The sequence below is a fragment of the Scleropages formosus genome, chromosome 25 (genome assembly GCF_900964775.1).
Source record: "Scleropages formosus chromosome 25, fSclFor1.1, whole genome shotgun sequence".
Lineage (NCBI taxonomy): Eukaryota > Metazoa > Chordata > Actinopteri > Osteoglossiformes > Osteoglossidae > Scleropages > Scleropages formosus.
In genome coordinates this window covers 18,684,803-18,702,775 of record NC_041830.1, presented here as the reverse complement: position 1 = coordinate 18,702,775, position 17,973 = coordinate 18,684,803, and the positions used below count along the sequence as shown (strand labels likewise).

Genomic DNA, 17,973 nt, shown 5'->3' with positions numbered 1-17,973 from the left:
ACAGTCTGGTACGGACAGTTCAATAACAGAGCATTACAGCAGTCCAACCTACTTGAAATAGAAGTAGGAACAAGTTTCTCAGCATCCCAACTACATAAAAATTGCCTCGATTTCACTATATTTCTCAGCTGAAGGAAGCACGACCAAGTCAGTGTAGTAACATGAGACACAAATGACAGGTTTCCGTCCAACAAAACCAAGGTGTTCAGACAAACACCTCAACTTTCCAGAGTGAACACAGTGCAATTCTCTCTGGCGCAAGACCTGAACAGCAGAAGTAAGAAATATACATACACATAGACACACACATTTTCAGAACCGCTCGTCCCATACAGGGTCACGGAGCCTACCCGGCAACACAGGGCGTAAGGTCGGAGGGGACACATCCAGGACAGGACGCCAGTCCATCGCAAGGCACCCCAAGCAGGACTCGAACCGCAGGACCCAGTGCAACCCACTGCGCCACCGCGCCCCCCACGTAAGAAATACAGTGAAACTAAATTCAAAACAAGTCTTTAATGAGTTAGAAGAGAAAAAAAAATAAAAAAATAAATGCTACACAATCAGTGTAAAACCTGAAGTACACAAAAGAGTTTTGAATCTTCGTCTCATTTCTCCAGCTGCCACAAGAAGGACTCTTTGCCCCACCCACATCACAGGGCTGACATCCACCCAAAGACACCAAGAACACATTTATTCTTCCAGTCGTCTGTCCTCCAGCACTGTGAAGGTTCACACTGAGACAAGATGCAACCTCTTGTGGGAATCCTGTTCATCATGAGCCTCCGTAAGTGTCTCTGGAGTCTTTGTTTCATTACCAAACTGGTTCTTTTCTCATCATTAAACAGTTCGATGGGTTTTTATCTGTTGTTCACAGCCATTTCAGCTGGAGATGAGATTCAACAGAAGGAGTCCTCGCTGTCGAAGGAAGAAGGACTGCGTGTTTCTCTGGAATGTACCTTCAGCACAACCAGCACTTATTACAATATCCACTGGTACCGCCAGTATCCAGGAACAGGTCCCCAGTTCATACTGTTCAGGGGGTATAGTAGCTACAGTGCAGAGTTTGCAAAAGAAAGATTCTCCTCAAGGGCTCACAAAGCATCTGGTAAAGCCTCTCTGTCCATCTCAAGAGTTCAACTAGAAGACTCTGCTGTCTATTACTGCGCACTGGAGACCACAGTAATGAATCTACATCAACACTCGTACAAAAACCTGCTTCACCTCCTGTCTATTAACGACAAACTGAAAAACCACAGTGTTTCCTTCACGAGGAAATGAAGCAGATGATTATGATATAAACCGGCTCTCACCCAAGCAGCCTGTTTGCTCTGAATCCAGTTCAGCTTTGTGGTGTAGCTACAGGGTAGTGAAACATGCCAAGTAAAAAAAGGGAAAAAACTGTATACCACACCAATATGTTTGCCAATTTAGAATCATACAGAAACACAGTAAAAATGTTTCAACGTACTTACAATACAATACAATACAATACAATACAAGCTTTATTGTCACATCATCATCAACATAACATGTAGAGAAGAGTGAAAAATCTTGAGTGCAGCTCCAGAAAGTGCAGTATTAAAAGTATGTCATAAGAAGAATAAAAATAAATAAAAATAGATTAAAAATAAATAAATAAATAAATAAGAAAAATAGAGAAGTAAAAAACAAAACAGAGAATACAGGGAAATAAAGCAGCGGATTTGAATTTTAGTCTTCGCCCTGCGTATACCGTCAGACGCCCTGCGTCTGCCGTCTACCTGAGGGGAGTAGGTGGAACAGTCCGTGACTAGGGTGGCTGGGATCGTTAACGATCCTTTGTGCCTTCCTCACACACCGCCTGTTGTAGATATCCTGGAGGGAGGGAAGCTCAACCCCCACAATGTGTCTGGCTGTCCTCACCACCCTCTGGAGAGACCTACGGTTGAGTCCAGTACTGTTACCGTACCAGGAGGTGATACAGCCAGTAATGATGCTCTCCACTGCACAGGTGTAGAAGGTTTTGAGGATGTTCTGGTTCATCCTCAGCTTCCTCAGCCGTCTGAGGAAGAAGAGGCGCTGATGGGCCTTCTTCACCACTGCATTAGTGTGAGTGGTCCATGTGAGATCCTCGGTGATATGGACGCCGAGAAACTTAAAGCTGGTGACCCGCTCCACCGGTGACCCGCTGATGGTGATGGGGGTGTGTTCCCTCTCCTGCCTCCTGAAGTCCACGATGATCTCCTTGGTCTTGGTGGTGTTGAGTAGGAGGTGGTTCTCCTGACACCAATGTGTCAGAGTATGCACCTCCTCCCTGTAGGCCGCCTCATCGCTGTCAGTGATCAGGCCTACAACCGTCGTGTCATCGGCAAACTTCACGATGGCATCGGTGCTGTGCGTAGCTACACAGTCATGAGTGTAGAGGGAATACAGGAGAGGGCTCAGAACGCAGCCCTGCGGGGCACCGGTGTTGAGGGTCAACGGAGAGGAGATGTTGCGGCCCATCCTTACCACCTGACGCCTGCCAGTTAAAAAGTCCAATATCCAGCTGCACAGGGAGTTGTTCAGACCCAAAGTCCGGAGCTTCACACTAAGCTTGGAGGGAACAATGGTGTTAAAAGCTGAACTGTAATCTATAAACAGCATTCTCACATAAGTGTTCTTTTTCTCCAAGTGGGAAAGAACAGTGTGAAGAGTGAAGGCAATAGCATCGTCAGTGGAACGGTTGTTCCTGTAGGCAAACTGGAGAGGGTCTAATGAGGCAGGCAGCACAGAGCAGATGTAGTCTCTGATCAATCTCTCCAGGCACTTTCTAACTAAGGAGGTCAAAGCAACAGGGTGCCAGTCATTTAAACATGTAATTTTTGATTGTTTTGGGACTGGCACAATGGTAGAAGTTTTAAAACACAGTGGGACGACTGAGTGGGAGAGGGAGAGGTTAAAAATGTCCGTAAACACACCCGCTAACTGGACCGCACATACTCTGAGGACTCGGCCCGGGATGCCGTCTGGACCCGCAGCTTTTCGAGTGTTCACCCGACGAAAAGATCGGGCTACATCCGCTACAGAGACAGAAAGTGGACTAACCTCTGCAGCCGCGGGAGCTCTCTCTGTGCTGCTGGTGGAGTTGCCCGCCTCAAAACGAGCATAGAAAGTGTTCAGCTCGTCAGGTAGAGAGGCAGCGGTGTCCGGAGGGTGGTTGTTTTCCTTTTTAAAATCCGTAATGTTGTTGAGCCCCTGCCACAGACTTCTGGAGTTGTTGGTGGTAAAATGTGACTTTATGTAGGTTATGGATTAATAAACCTTGGAAAAGTTGAAGTAAGTGATTCTCCAATTAAAACTAAGTGTGAATATGTAATAAATGTTATTCCTTGCTTCGTCATAGTCCCATATTGTCATTTCGAGACTTGAACACATCTGATTTTCACACACACACACACACACACACATACAGAGCATACAACCACTTGTCCCAAGTGGAGTCTCAGCGAACCAGAGCCTAACCCAGCATCACAGAGCGCAAGGCTGGATAAGAAGAGGACACAGTCTGTTCTCTCTGAACCCAGTTCAGTTTTGTGATGTAGCTACATGGCAGTGAAATGTGCATCAGTTTCACTGTTCATTATTAATATTTAGGGGAACACCAGGACACAGTGAAAAGTATCAACAAACACATGAAGAAATAATGAACTCAGTTCCAGGACCCATTTTCCTCAAGTATCTACACCTCAAGTTCATCTTCTACCCTTCCCAACAGGCACTCACTCCCTAATAAACCCTGTCAGCCCCCGCGGTGGTTAAACAACTCTTTTACATTTTTCCCAGAATTCCTATCATTCACAAGTATTTACAATAAATGCTCGAATGTGACACTTTTCAGGAATACAGGTCATTCTGCCCTGGCCCCTGGCAGTGGTGTTCTGAACCAAAACGTTGACAGTTAACAGAAATAAAGCTCCATCACACGTTCTTCTTTGCGCCGCTTCTCCTTCTGTGATGCACACTTGACTTTATTTGACTTTTTTGTAAAACTAAAAAAGAAAATACAAAGAAAGATACAAATTACAAAGTAACTCACAAAATATCACAAATAACATACAACTTTCACCTTTATAAACATCCGCTAACACATTCAAACAGCTAAATAAACAATCGAAGCGCATTAATGACGTGCACGTGACGTAATACGTATATATGAAAATGATGCACAGCTCCGTCAGCATGTTAGTCATCTGATCGCGATGGATTTCAGGACAGAACATCAATCTTTAAACACGTCAATATCGACCATCTTTCATCAAACTAACACAAAAGAAGTATTACAGATGTTTTCAGAATAAAAATAGTGACTTTCGGTCGTATCTACCCCAAGGATTGAAAGCAAACAACAACGCGACTCTGGACGCCGATCACAGTCTCTTCTTCTAGAACTTTTTAGACTTCCGGTTACGCTCTAGAGAGTAGTGCGATAACATTTTTCCACCACTAGATGTGACTAACGTACTTCTTAAACAAATCAAAAATCGGCTTATGACAAGAAACAAACACTGCACGGTACACAGGTCATTACTTTTTTGTCTTCAGCGAACAAGAGAAGCCGGAGAATTATTATTCAAAGATTTTAATGATGAAACACACTAAGTTAACATCACCACAAAATCAAATTACAAGTAGTAAAATGTAAAAGTGTATATAAAATCTATATATCATGCATATGAAAAAGCCAAATAAATAAATATCTATTAAAAGATGTGCAATGAATTATACAAATTTGTGCAGCATAAAATGCAGTGCAATATGGTGTGCAACAATGCAATGTAATGTGCAAGAAGTTAGAGTTTGTATTTAAGAAATGAAATAGCAGAGGTGGAGTGGTTCCTCGAAGTGACTGGTTTTTAGTCCTTGGTGTTGTATCGGTTGAGGGCCCGAAAAGCCTGAGGTGAGAAGCTCCTCTTCATCCTCTCTGTATTGGCCTTCGGAGCGGAAACGCTTCCCTGACCGCAACACAAAGAAGAGTCCGTTGCTCGGATGCCTGATGTCTTCCACTGTTTTCCTGGCCTTGTTCCAGCACCGCTTGCTGTAGATAGACTGCAGGTCAGGGAGCTCCACTTGGATGGTATGTTCAGCTGAGCGCACCACCCTCTGTAGAGCCCGTCTGTTCTGCTGGGTGCTCTTCCCAAACCAGGCTGTGATGCTTGCTGTCATCATGCTCTCAGTGGTGCAGGTGTAAAAGTTTCTTAGCACCTTAGAGGGCAGCCTGAAGTCTCTCAGGTGCCTAAGGTGGTAGAGACGCTGTCGGGCCTTCTTCACCAGGGTGTTAACATGACAGGACCATGACAAGTCCTGCGTGATGCGAACACCCAGGTACTGGAAACTGTCCACTCTCTCCACTGGAGTCCCGTTGATCATAAGGGGTGGGTAGCTCCTCTCCTGCTTTGTGCTGAAGTCCACAATCAACTCCTTAGTCTTCCTGACGTTGATGAGGAGGTTGTTTTCCTGGCACCAGTGCTCCAGGTGTGTTTAATAGAGGACAAGAGCTTGATGTGTTACTGCTCTTCAATGTACGTGTGTGTGTGTGTGTGTGTGCTTTATTAACAGTTGAACAAAGATCTTACATTTCTTCTGAATTCATGAATAAAAATTTAAAACATTTTTTCACGGTCTTAAATTCTTCCCTTATAATTATTTTAAAATAATTCACATTGATCTTGCTGAAAACGCAACAAAATGCAGAAAAATTACAAACTGAAAATGTTGAAAATGTTCTTAATTTATGCACGGTGATGAACTGCAACAAACTGTCTGTTGCGATCATGTCGTTACACACACCTTCTAAAAGGGGGCGACACAACATCAGAAAGAAGCACAGTTTCAGATGTGATTATCATCATATAAGCTTCTGATTAACATTTGTCACTGAAGAGAGGTTTGGTCTAAAAGTCAGGAAACAAACAGAGAGATGAATAAATGCAACAGACACACAGATCGGTTTGTTGCTTTTAGTCACTGAACAGATCACTAATGGCACATGGGATCAACATTATTGTCATTCTTGCTGCAATTTGCCTTGGTATGACTGCAATATTCACAATTAATTATTTTGTTCAGTCAGTTCTGATGGATTTTTGTTGTGTCTTATAAATATTGTGTCTTTTTCTCCCCAGAAATCAGAGCTCAGGATACAGTCACTCAGTCCACAGGAGATGTGATCGGATACGAAGGAGGATCAGTGACTCTCAACTGTGACTTTACAACTAGCAGCACAGCTCCATTTCTCTTCTGGTACATCCAACACCCTAACGGCTCTCCCAAGTATATTCTGCAGAGGTACACATCTGGAGCTGGTGATACTGCGGCTGAATTCAAGGACAGATTCAATGCCAACATTGAGAAAACCACGGTACCTTTAACAATTCAGAGGCTGCAACTGACTGACTCCGCTGTGTATTACTGTGCACTGAGGCCCACAGTGATGAACTCAGGGCATCAGTGGTACAAAAACCTACTTCCCTCCAGGGGCTCTATAGGGCAAACTGACACAACCAGAGGTTGGCCTCAGCAGGAAAGAGAGCTGATAATACCTGATTGTAATCTAGTCAGCATATTAGCACAAAAGTACATTCATCTTTGTGGTGCAGCCATGTAACAACTCAAAGTGCATTCAGTTTTAACATGAAATGAAAAGGAAACGAGGACTAACAGAGAGAAGGAAAAATGAAAAGAGGAGACATGAAGCACTGTGTCGGTTCATCTGAGATAAGTAGATTTTGTTTGTCACCTGTTCCTACTTCTGCTTCCTCCAGCTCCTCTGGACTCGGTGCAAAACCTCTGACAAATTTAAAAATACTGTACTGTTCTGATGGGGGGCGTGGTGGCGCAGTGGGTTGGACCACAGTCCTGCTCTCCGCTGGGTCTGGGGTTTGAATCCCCCTTGGGGTGCCTTGCGACGGACTGGCGTCCCATCCTGCATGTGTCTCCTCCGGCCTTACACCCTGTGTTGCCGGGTAGGCTCCGGTTCCCCGTGACCCTGTATGGGACAAGCGGTTCGGAAAGTGTGTGTGTGTGTGTGTGTGTACTGTACTGTACTGGGGGGGCACGGTGGTGCAGTGGGTTTGACTGGGTTCTGCTTTCCGGTGGGTCTGAAGTTTGAGCCCCACTTGGGGTGCCTTGCGACAGACTGGCATCCTGTCCTGGGTGTGTTCCCTCCCCCTGCAGCCTTACTCCCTCTGTTGCCGGGTTAGACTCCGGCTCCCCACGACCCCACATGGAACTAGTAGTTCCAGATGATGTGTGTGTGTACTGTACTTTCCTGGAGACGTGAGCAAGTATTTACACACATCCTCCTGGGGGCGACATTGTAGCAATATTTCCACTCCTGTACTTTGAACACCCTCATAAACTCCTCATCAGGACTTGAAACTGCAGAGAGATACTGACGACAAGACTGGAAACAACAAGAGAGATTTTTTACACACTCCACAAACTCTCTGTAGTTTTCAAGTGTTTTATAACTTCAGTATGGAATTGTGCCTCAGAATAGCTGTTATCCTCACTGCTTGTTACTTAGGTATAATTTCATCCATATTTTTATTTCAGTGCATTCTGTAAAAACTACTTTCATGCATTAAAAAAATATATTCTTTTTTCCCCAGAAATCAGATCTGAAGATACAGTGACTCAGTCCACAGGAGATGTGATCGGATATGAAGGAGGATCAGTGACTCTCAGCTGTACCTATAAAACAACCTCTTCAGTCCCAGATCTCTTCTGGTACATCCAGCGTCCTCATGAGTCTCCCAGATACATTTTGAGAGGAGATACAAATGAAGGACATAGCACAGAGCCAGAATTTAAACTCAGATTTAAATCCACTCTCAGGAAAGTTAACAGCAGCGTACCTTTGACAATAGAGGATGTGCAGCTGTGTGACTCTGCCGTGTATTACTGTGCGCTGAGGCCCACAGTGACAGAAACACTCTGAACCCCTTACAGAAACTCCTGGAGAAGAAGTACAACATAAAAAGTAAAGACAACACTGCCACCTAGGGGTCTGAAATGGAGAAGTTCGGGGCCATATATGGATGATACATAGAGCAACGATTCCTTAGGTGAGGTCATGTGACCTGATTAAGCCCAGAAGAACGAGGTAACAATGAGCACAACCCACAGCACAGCGAACACAGGAGCGCAGTCGTGTTACTCTCAGTTCTACATGGAGAAATCATTCATCTTACTGATTGTCACCATGTTGGCGCAGCCATCTCTGCGTTTGAGAAGTGGTAAATAGATTATACTTAACGGAGGTAACAAAGTACACGTTCACACCATCGGTTTGCTTAAACCGGAAGGGGAGAACATTTATTTACGTACGTGCTTCATCAGAACACATCACGCACAACAAAGGTCATGTGATCGATAGATATTTCACCAACATGAGAGCACACTGAATAGAATCTCCAACACCCCCACTTGCTCTCATTCTCTACAGGTCCATTTACAACACAACACACAGTTACATCCCTGTATCAGCAACATTTATGCCCCAAACATAAAGCTTTCAAACTTTTCTTTCTTATACTTCGTCATTGGTTTAGTCATCACATCAGCAACCATTTCTGTTGTTGGACAGTACTCAATTGTTATTTTACCATCACTAATTGCTGATCGAATGAAGTGGTACCTAACGTCAACGTGTTTACATCTTTGTCGACAAACAGGGTTTTTGGAAAGAGCAATTGCACCTTGGTTATCCTCAAAGATTTTTACCGGTGCATACTGACATCCATTTTCCAGTCCATTCATCAATTGTACAAGGTACAGACTTTCTTGTGTGGTCGCAGCCAGTGCCATATATTCCGCTTCGCATGTTGACAAAGCAACTGTAGGCTGCTTCTTTGACTTCCAGGAAATGAGGGGACCATTTTTGGTTAGACTGAAACAGTATCCAGTCATACTTCGTCTGTCATTTGGATCTGATGCCCAGTCAGCATCGCTGTATGCCGTAAGTTTCAGCTTCTCGTTACTCTTCTTGTACGTCAGTTCTTGGTTTACTGTACCTTTTAGATACCTCATCACATGCTTCACTGTACACCAGTGTTGCTCATTTGGTTTTGACATAGATTGAGACAATTTACTCACAGCCCAACTAAGATCTGGTCTAGTACATGTCATTAGATAGGTCAAACTACCTACTGCTTCACGATACTTTGTGTGGTTTACAGAGTTTCCATCACCGTTATACTCTAGCTTTTGTTCACATGGGGTCGATCTGGACTTACTATTCGACATGTTGAACCTTTCCAGTATTTTTAAGATGTACCCCTTTTGATTCATTTTCACAACTCCATCCATTTGCTCAAAATCAATGCCTAGGAAATGTTTCAATTTACCAAGGTCTTTCATCTTGAATTTAGCTGTCAGCATCCTTTTCACATCATTTAGTAACTCGTTGGTACTAGAAGCAATAATCAGATCATCAACCCAGATTATTAGCATCACTCTCTCTTTTCCAGTTTGTCTACTGTAGACACAAGAGTCTGCAGGATTTTGCATAAAGTCATTTTCACTCAGGTAATCATGCAGTAACTTATTCCAGTTTCTACCTGACTGTTTCAGACCATACAATGACTTGTTCAGTTTACAGACAAGTTTTTCACCAGTATTCGATTTTACCTCAAAACCTTCTGGCTGTTCCACATAGATCTCACAATCAATTGGAGCATGTAAGTAAGCCGTTTTCACATCCATCTGATGTAGAACAAGGTCATACTGTGCTGCCATTTGCATCAAGACACGAACTGATGTGATATTTGCTGTTGGAGAAAAGGTTTCCTTATAGTCTCTTCCCATTACTTGACTATAACCCTTAGCAACATATCTAGCCTTATATGTTTCATTTTTATCTGCATTGTTCTTGATTGCATAGACCCATCTACCCCCCACTGCATGTTTGCCTTCGGGTAGAGTCATCAACGTAAAAGTTCCATTTTCTTTTAGAGAATCCATCTCTTCTTCCATGGCTTTAATCCAGATCTGTGATTTGGTTGAACTCATGGCTTCTTTGAAGGTTTGTGGTACATTACACATTCTGTAACAGTAGTCAATATTAGTAAGTATCTGATCATCATCTTCAATATCAGTTACGTAGTCGGATAAGTATTGGGGAGCTTTCCTGTTCCTTTTGGGGTTGCATCTATTCTGAATATTTTCAGTCTGATCATCATTTTGAAGATCTGTTTTGTCTCCACTATCTTGAGACTTCCCTGAACTCTGTTCAGTGATGTTTGTTGTTACCTTAGATGGCAAATAACTTCCCCCATAAACATCCTCATCTGGTATTTGTGGGTCAGTTTGAGTTTGCTGCTCGACAGCACATTTCTTGAAGAATTTGACAAGCCTGTGTTTAAGGACTCTTCCAGTGTCTGTGTAATACACCAGGTATGAAGGGCTATTCTTGTCATACCCAACAAATATTCCCTTCTCACAACGTGAATCTAGCTTCTTTCTGTCGTGTTTGTATGCATAGCACATGGATCCAAAAACTCTCATCTTTGAAAGATCCGGTTTTCTTCCTGTCAACATGTAGTATGGAGTCTGCTTTACTCTGTTATTAATGCATCTGTTGCGAATTACTGCAGCAGTCATCACAGCGTAAGTCCATAACTCTTTTGGTAATTTACTCTCAATGAGCATGCATCTGGCCATTTCAAACAATGTTCGCCAACTTCTTTCAGCAGTACCGTTTTGGTGGGGTGAATACGGTGCAGAGGTCTCATGTTTAATGCGATTTTTGCTTAGCAATGACCGAAAATTTGTTGCTGTGAATTCAGTGCCATTATCTGACCTAATGCACTTTACAGTACCATAAGGAGCAGTGTCTGCTAGGAATTTTTCCGTAGCCTTTACAGTGTCACTTTTCGCTTTCAGGAAGTAAACAAATATTGTGCCTGAGAAATCATCAACAAATACAAGTGCATACCTGTAACCGTCTTTAGCCTCTGGTTGAATAGGACCAGCCAAGTCTGTGTGCACAAGTTCAAGTGGGACTTTGGCACGTGCATCGGGTTCTCTGTTCCTGCTTTGCGCAAATTTGCCTTGTGTGCAGACTTCACAGTGCAGTTTGGACTTGTCAATCTTTCCTTTGATTTCCATTCCTTCCACAATATCTGGCAACTTGGAAACATCATCATAGTTGCAGTGGCCGAGGATTTCGTGCCAAGTTTGAATGTCGTAACAGCCGTTACAATAATCTCCTCCCTTATCTATAGTGTTTAGATAGTACAGTCTATTATACTCTTTTATTTCAAATCTCGTGCCATCCTTGTGGATGAGCTCGTCATGTCCTTGTCGAAAACGAACAGAAGCCCCGTTGGCAGTCGCTGCTTTAACAGAGAATATGTCTTGTGGATATGAAGGAATGTACAGTGCTTTCTTTAGCGTTGTACTCACTTGCTTTCCTTCACTGTCAATCAAACATATCTCCGCGTCACCTCTCTTCAGCGCAACGCCACTCGCTCTTGTCCCGTCCGCAAGCTCAATGAAATGTTTGCCCGTTTGGAAAGTCTCGTCAAATTTCTTAAACTTTCCGATGTCGGTAATTATGTGTGATGTTGCTCCCGTATCAACCATTAGTCCTTTATGTTTCAGCCCGTCTAGTTGATAATCACACGTTTTGAAGACAAATGCAGCATGTTTATCTGCGTCCTCTTCATGCGTCGCTTGTTTTGCGTCGTCTCTTCTTTTGCGTCTGCAAGATGCGTCTTTGTGTGTTGAGCTTTTGCAATAGCTACACCACTGTTTTTGACTTTTACGACGTTCATTTGGACATCTCCAGGCTTTATGTCCTTTTTGACCGCAATTATAACATGTAATATTATCAGGGTCTGCGTTTTTCTCTCTCTCTCCTCTTCTCACAGGAGCTGCACCACTCGCTTTCATAACGTTGTCGTCATTTCACCTAGCATACTTTTCAGTGTTTTCAAAACTTCTGAGCTTTGTCTTAAATTCTGCAAAAGTCATAGTTTCATCACTCTGTGTTACATGAACTGCGAATGGTTTAAACGATTCTGGCAAACCTTTAAGAATCATTGCAATCAACAGTCCGTCACTGAGCGTCTCCTCAGCATTCCTCAGAGCGGTAATGGCTGTTTCTGCCCGAATAATGTAATCCGTAATACTTTCCTTTGCAGTTTTCTGAAGGGATGTTAATTCTGTGTACAGGTTAATAATTCGCGGCTTCCCTTTTCCTGCATAATAGCCCCTCAGTATTTGCAGCGCCTTTCTTCCGTCATCTGCGGCTTCTCTCATTATAAGGGAAAGACTTTTATCATCCAAAAACTGGATCAATTCCGCGTAGGCTTCTTCATTTTTATCAGTGTCGTCGATCTCATCTTCGTCCGCGCTGTCTCTATCGCTCGGTGTGGGGACTTTCAATATGGTCCCTTTCAGTCCCAGCAGACGCAGGTGCCCCAAAAACTTTGTCTCCCAAAGTTCGTAATTCTTTTCGTCTCCGTCGAAACACAGTCTGCTCAGTCTATTACCTACTTCTCTTCTGGGCCCATAACCTGTTGGCGCAGCCATCTCTGCGTTTGAGAAGTGGTAAATAGATTATACTTAACGGAGGTAACAAAGTACACGTTCACACCATCGGTTTGCTTAAACCGGAAGGGGAGAACATTTATTTACGTACGTGCTTCATCAGAACACATCACGCACAACAAAGGTCATGTGATCGATAGATATTTCACCAACATGAGAGCACACTGAATAGAATCTCCAACACACCATCACCACAGGTCAGAGCTGTTGGACAGTAATTCCTGTTGTCACTGTCACCTGGGGATTTGTGTTCTTCTCGGTGATAAATATTGTAGGGTTGTGTTCTTGTGCCATTTCTTTGTCATCCTTGATATTTATATGTTCTCTTTCCAGGACTGAGTGCTGGTGATGATATCAGACCTGAAAAGGATCAACAGTCCGGTACAGAAGGAGAATCCGTGACACTGAGCTGTAAATACAGTGCTAACAGTAACAATGTTTATCTCTACTGGTACAGACAGAACATGAACCAGGCTCCTCAGTACCTCCTCTACAAGGGGGCCCGATCATATAGCAGCGAGCATACAACAGATGACAGATTCAAATGTACCACATCCAGGGACTCAACCCAGCTCACCATCGAAGCTCTTACCATGTCAGACACAGCCATCTACTACTGCGCTCTGATGGTGGCACAGTGAGCAAAAGTCACTGAGAAGCTCTACAAAAACTCTTTTGCCCAGAACTTCCTCTCAGCAACCATGAAATGCAGCTTCCTTCCCACAGTCTGAGATCAGTTCCACAGCAGCAGAGCTTCAGAAGTAACTGTGGTTACTGTGGTAAACATGACTGTGTGGAGCTGATGGGGTGAGAGAGTGAAGTAAATCTGGGAGGAAGGTGCTGTAAATGTGGTCAGAACTGGTACAGTAGCTGTAGCACAGACAGGTGGATGAAGTGTGTCCAGAATTTATTTAGAGAGAGAAAGGTTCAAATCTTCAAGTGAGATGGACCTTCAGAGAACACAGGGGACACTCAGGAACAGGACCAGGCCTGGTGAGATACACAAAGACAAACACTCGAGTGTTTCTGTAACTAGTCAAGCACTGTCACACACTCAAGACTCCACACACACATTCTTGTGATGGTTTTTCAAATTCTGGGGAGGGGGGACCTCTGGTGGTCTTGCAAGGAACTGAAACCCAGGTTCATGAAAGTGTTGGGGTTATTCTATTTGCATGAATATTTATACCTTACATGAACTTAAGAGATCAATGGCTAAGTGAGTCTGGAAGAGGAGAGTTCTTAGACCCTTTTATATGTGGACAGAGATTCATGATCTCTTAAGTTCTTGTAAGGGTTAATGCTCATGCACTATAACTTTAAGATCGTGCCCGGATAAACCTTTACACAGCTAATCCAACAACAAAAAATAAATTAAATTACTAGGAATGTGATGAGAAATCGTGAATATCCTGATTAAGCTTTATACAGCTACTTGTGTCATGTACATTGGTTCATATAATAGAAAGTAAGTAACTGTACTTTAAAATCACGCGTGTGCATCTAAGTCTTTCTTCCTGCTCAAGTAATGAACACACTGGGCTTCCTATGAGATGTACGTCGGTTTGGAGAGAAGTGTCTGATAAATGAACAGACATGTAAATGTAAGCCAGATGCAGTTATTTATCCATTTCTACAGTTATATTTTTTAACTCAAGCAATTCAAATTATCTTACTCACAGGGAAGAGGATGCAACAACAACAGCAGCAATAATAATAATACCAAAGTAATATACAGTAATTTTTGTTGTAAAGTAATTTTTATTGTTGAAGTGAAATCAATTTCTTGGTTTGTTTGCGCACAGAATGCCAGTGAGAGCTAACCCTAAAGGGTACACTGGCTACGCATCCACTAACGCTTCACATATGCACTGTTATCTTTGCAAAAAATATGTCAATCTAACTGTACATGAAGTCCCTTTGTGAAAAAGTTCAGTTCGGTCCAGCATATTTTTACATGGTGCCCTTCTCACTGGAGTGACTCAGGGCACTGAACAAGTTCCAGAAAATACAACACAAAGATCCAAAAAGGTACAATAATATATATGTATACAAACACACTGTCTGAAATCACTTGTCTTAAGCGGGGTTGCAGTGAACAGGAGCCAAACCCAGGGCACAAGACCAGAAGGGGAAGAGACACACCCCGGATGGAACACCAGTCCATCACAAGCCACCCCAAGCGGAACTTGAACCCCAGACCCCAGGGATAAATGAACCCCTGGAGGCCCAAGTACCTGTGGTTGCACACATTCCACAATGGCACTTTAGACTGTGGTAACTGAGGACCTGTGTGTGTCTCTATTTCCAAAATGTGTCCAGGTGGAGTTACAGACTGAAGCTGAAGTCGCACCTCCATGTCCAGGTCTGTATATCGTATATTTGCTTGAGTTTTGCTTTTGACCACTCCGTCCACCTGTGGGTCTGACACACGAAGCTGCTGCTGAGGTTGTGAGCGTGTTATTCCACATATGGCCTAATGGGGGCGACACCACACCAGAAACATCTGCTCTTTCAGCCCCAGCACTTTTTGCAACCTTCCCGTTAACATTTGTCACTGCAGAGAGGTTTGGTCTAAAGGTCGGGAAACAGCCAGAGAGACGGATAAATGCAACAGACACACAGATCAGTTTGTAGTGTTTGGTCACTGAGAAGATCAGTAATGGCACATGGGATCAACATTATTGTCATTCTTGCTGCAATTTGCCTTGGTATGACTGCAATATTCACAATTAATTATTTTGTTCAGTCAGTTCTGATGGATTTTGGTTGTGTCTTATAAATATTGTGTCCTTTTCTCCCCAGAAATCAGAGCTCAGGATACAGTGATTCAGTCCACAGGAGATGTGATCGGATACGAAGGAGGATCAGTGACTCTCAGCTGTACCTTTACAACTAGCAGCACAGCTGCATATCTCTACTGGTACATCCACCACCTTAACGGTTCTCCCAAGTACATTCTGAGAAGGTTCACATCTGGAGGTGGTGATACTGCCACTGAATTCCAGGACAGATTCGATGCCAAAATTGAGAAAACCGCGGTACCTTTAACAATTCAGAGGCTGCAACTGACTGACTCCGCTGTGTATTACTGTGCACTGAGGCCCACAGTGATGAACTCAGGGCATCAGTGGTACAAAAACCTACTTCCCCCCAGGGGCTCTATAGGGCAAACTGACACAACCAGAGGTTGGCCTCAGCAGGAAAGAGAGCTGATAATACCTGATTGTAATCTAGTCAGCATATGAGCACAGAAGTACATTCATCTTTGTGGTGCAGCCATGTAACGACTGAAAGCGCATTCAGTTTTCACATGAAAAGGAAAGGAAACGAGGACTAATAGAGAGAAAGAACAATGGAAAGAGGAGACATGAAGCACTGTGTCGGTTCATCTGTTTGTCACCTGTTCCAACTTCTGCTTCCTCCAGCTCCTCTCGACTCCGTGCAAAACTCCTGACAAATTTACAAAACTGTACAGCCAGTCCCTGGATTCTGAACAAGTTCAGTTCCACAGTCTGTCTCTAAGTTGGATTTTGATGCAAGCTGGAACAGTTTAGGTATTGTGGCTATGTAACATCACTTTGTCAGATGTTTGTGTTAGTATATCGTAACTTCCTAACACTGAAATATCACCTGCTGTGTCCTGATATTAACATGTGTTCCTGCACAGTTGAGTGTGTGTGTGCTGTGTGTGTGTGCTGTGTGTGTCTGTGCTGTGTGTGAAGGAGGAGCAGAGCACTTCAGGGCAGGAGGAGTTCTCCTGTACAGTAGAGGAAGTGTTGAGCTCTAACTGTACACACTGTCAGTGTGTCTTTCTCCATCCACCATGATGTTGTTCTCTTCATTTCTCCTCCTCTCAGCACTTGTAGGTAAGTCACACTTTACACTCAGTTCATATATTTGGTAATACTAAAATATTTTTATTAGTATTAATGACATTTTTGAATTAGAGCACCATTTAAAATAAGAAAGCTAATTAGATCATTTGTAATTATGAGAATAATAAACGTAACTGTTAAAATTTATAAATTGAAATTAACATCTACTTTATTTCCTACAGATTACAGTGCTGGAAATTCAATTACACCACTCAGTGATGTAGTTCATGTTTTGGAGGGAAACAATGTTACACTTTCCTGCAACTACAGTGGTACTGTTAGTAGCATACAGTGGTATCGACAGTACTCCAGATCAAAACCAGAATATCTCCTGCTCATTTTAGAATCCACAGGAAAGGTACAGGAAGCCAGTCCTCCAAATCCACACCTGTCTGCTAAAGTTCACAAAAAGAACAACACTGTGGATCTGAAGTTCTCCTCTACAGCACTGACAGACTCTGCGATGTACTACTGTGCCTTGAGGCCCACAGTGACAGGAAACCCATTTACTCTGTACAAAAACCTCAGTGTGACTGAAAAAAAAAAAAAAAAAAACTCAGAGAATGGCATTTCACAACAAAAAAGTCAAACTTTTTGCTGTTACTATATTTATGTAAATGTATGGAGATCTGAATAAAATTGATGCACCCTCTTTCAAGCATTAAAATGCAGTTGCACAGTAAAATTCATTTTATTGCTTCCAGTTATTTATTTTCAAGGGGGGTGTGGTGGCACAGTGGGTTGGACCACAGTCCTGCTCTCCGGTGGGTCTGGGGTTCGAGTCCCCCTGGGGGTGCCTTGCAATGGACTGGCGTCCAGTCCTGGGTGTGTCCCTTCCCCCTCTGGCCTTATGCCCTGTGTTGCCGGGTAGGCTCCGGTTCTCCGCGACCGCAGGTGGGACAAGCGGTTCTGAAAGTGTGTGTGTGTGTGTGTATTTATTTTCCAGAAACCATAAAAAAATGATTCATAGGAAAAAGTCGCCAGTCAAGCCACCAAGCAAAGAATAATGTACTACAAATAAATAAAGCACATGAAAATAATGAACTAACGACTGCAAAGAATATTCATATTGTGAGATTTTACATTCACATTTTACATTTATTCATTTAGCAGAGGCTTTTCTCCAAAGCAACGTACGTCTCATCAAAAATACAATTTGTACATTACATTAGGAGAAAGACACATAGTTGCAGACATACCTTCCTAAATTTTTATAATCTTAAAAATCTTTATAATATTAAATTTTTCTAATAGAATTTTTATAATCTTTATAAGGTACACAGACATTCACATAGAATAGAGAGTAGCGGCTCTATAAAGGGTTATCTGTGTATGATCATAAAGTTACGGTGCATGAACATTTACACCATACATGAGTTGGAGAGATGATGGGCGAAGTGGGTCTGCAAAAGGTGAGTTTTCAGACCCTTCTTGAATATAGACAGAGTTTCAGTTCTGAGTGAGAGGAGGGAGGTAATTCCACCTCAATGGAGCCAGAACCGAGAACCTCCATGCT

At 43.0% G+C, this 17,973-nt stretch overlaps 1 gene segment (V, D, J or C); it reads left to right on the top strand.

Moving 5' to 3' along the window:
- Positions 1-8,134: 8,134 nt before the first annotated feature.
- On the top strand, positions 8,135-13,220 carry LOC114909475 (T cell receptor alpha variable 38-1-like). The segment is given in 3 exon segments: positions 8,135-8,229; positions 12,769-12,776; positions 12,913-13,220. Coding segments are annotated over 3 exon segments (411 nt in total).
- Positions 13,221-17,973: the final 4,753 nt, after the last annotated feature.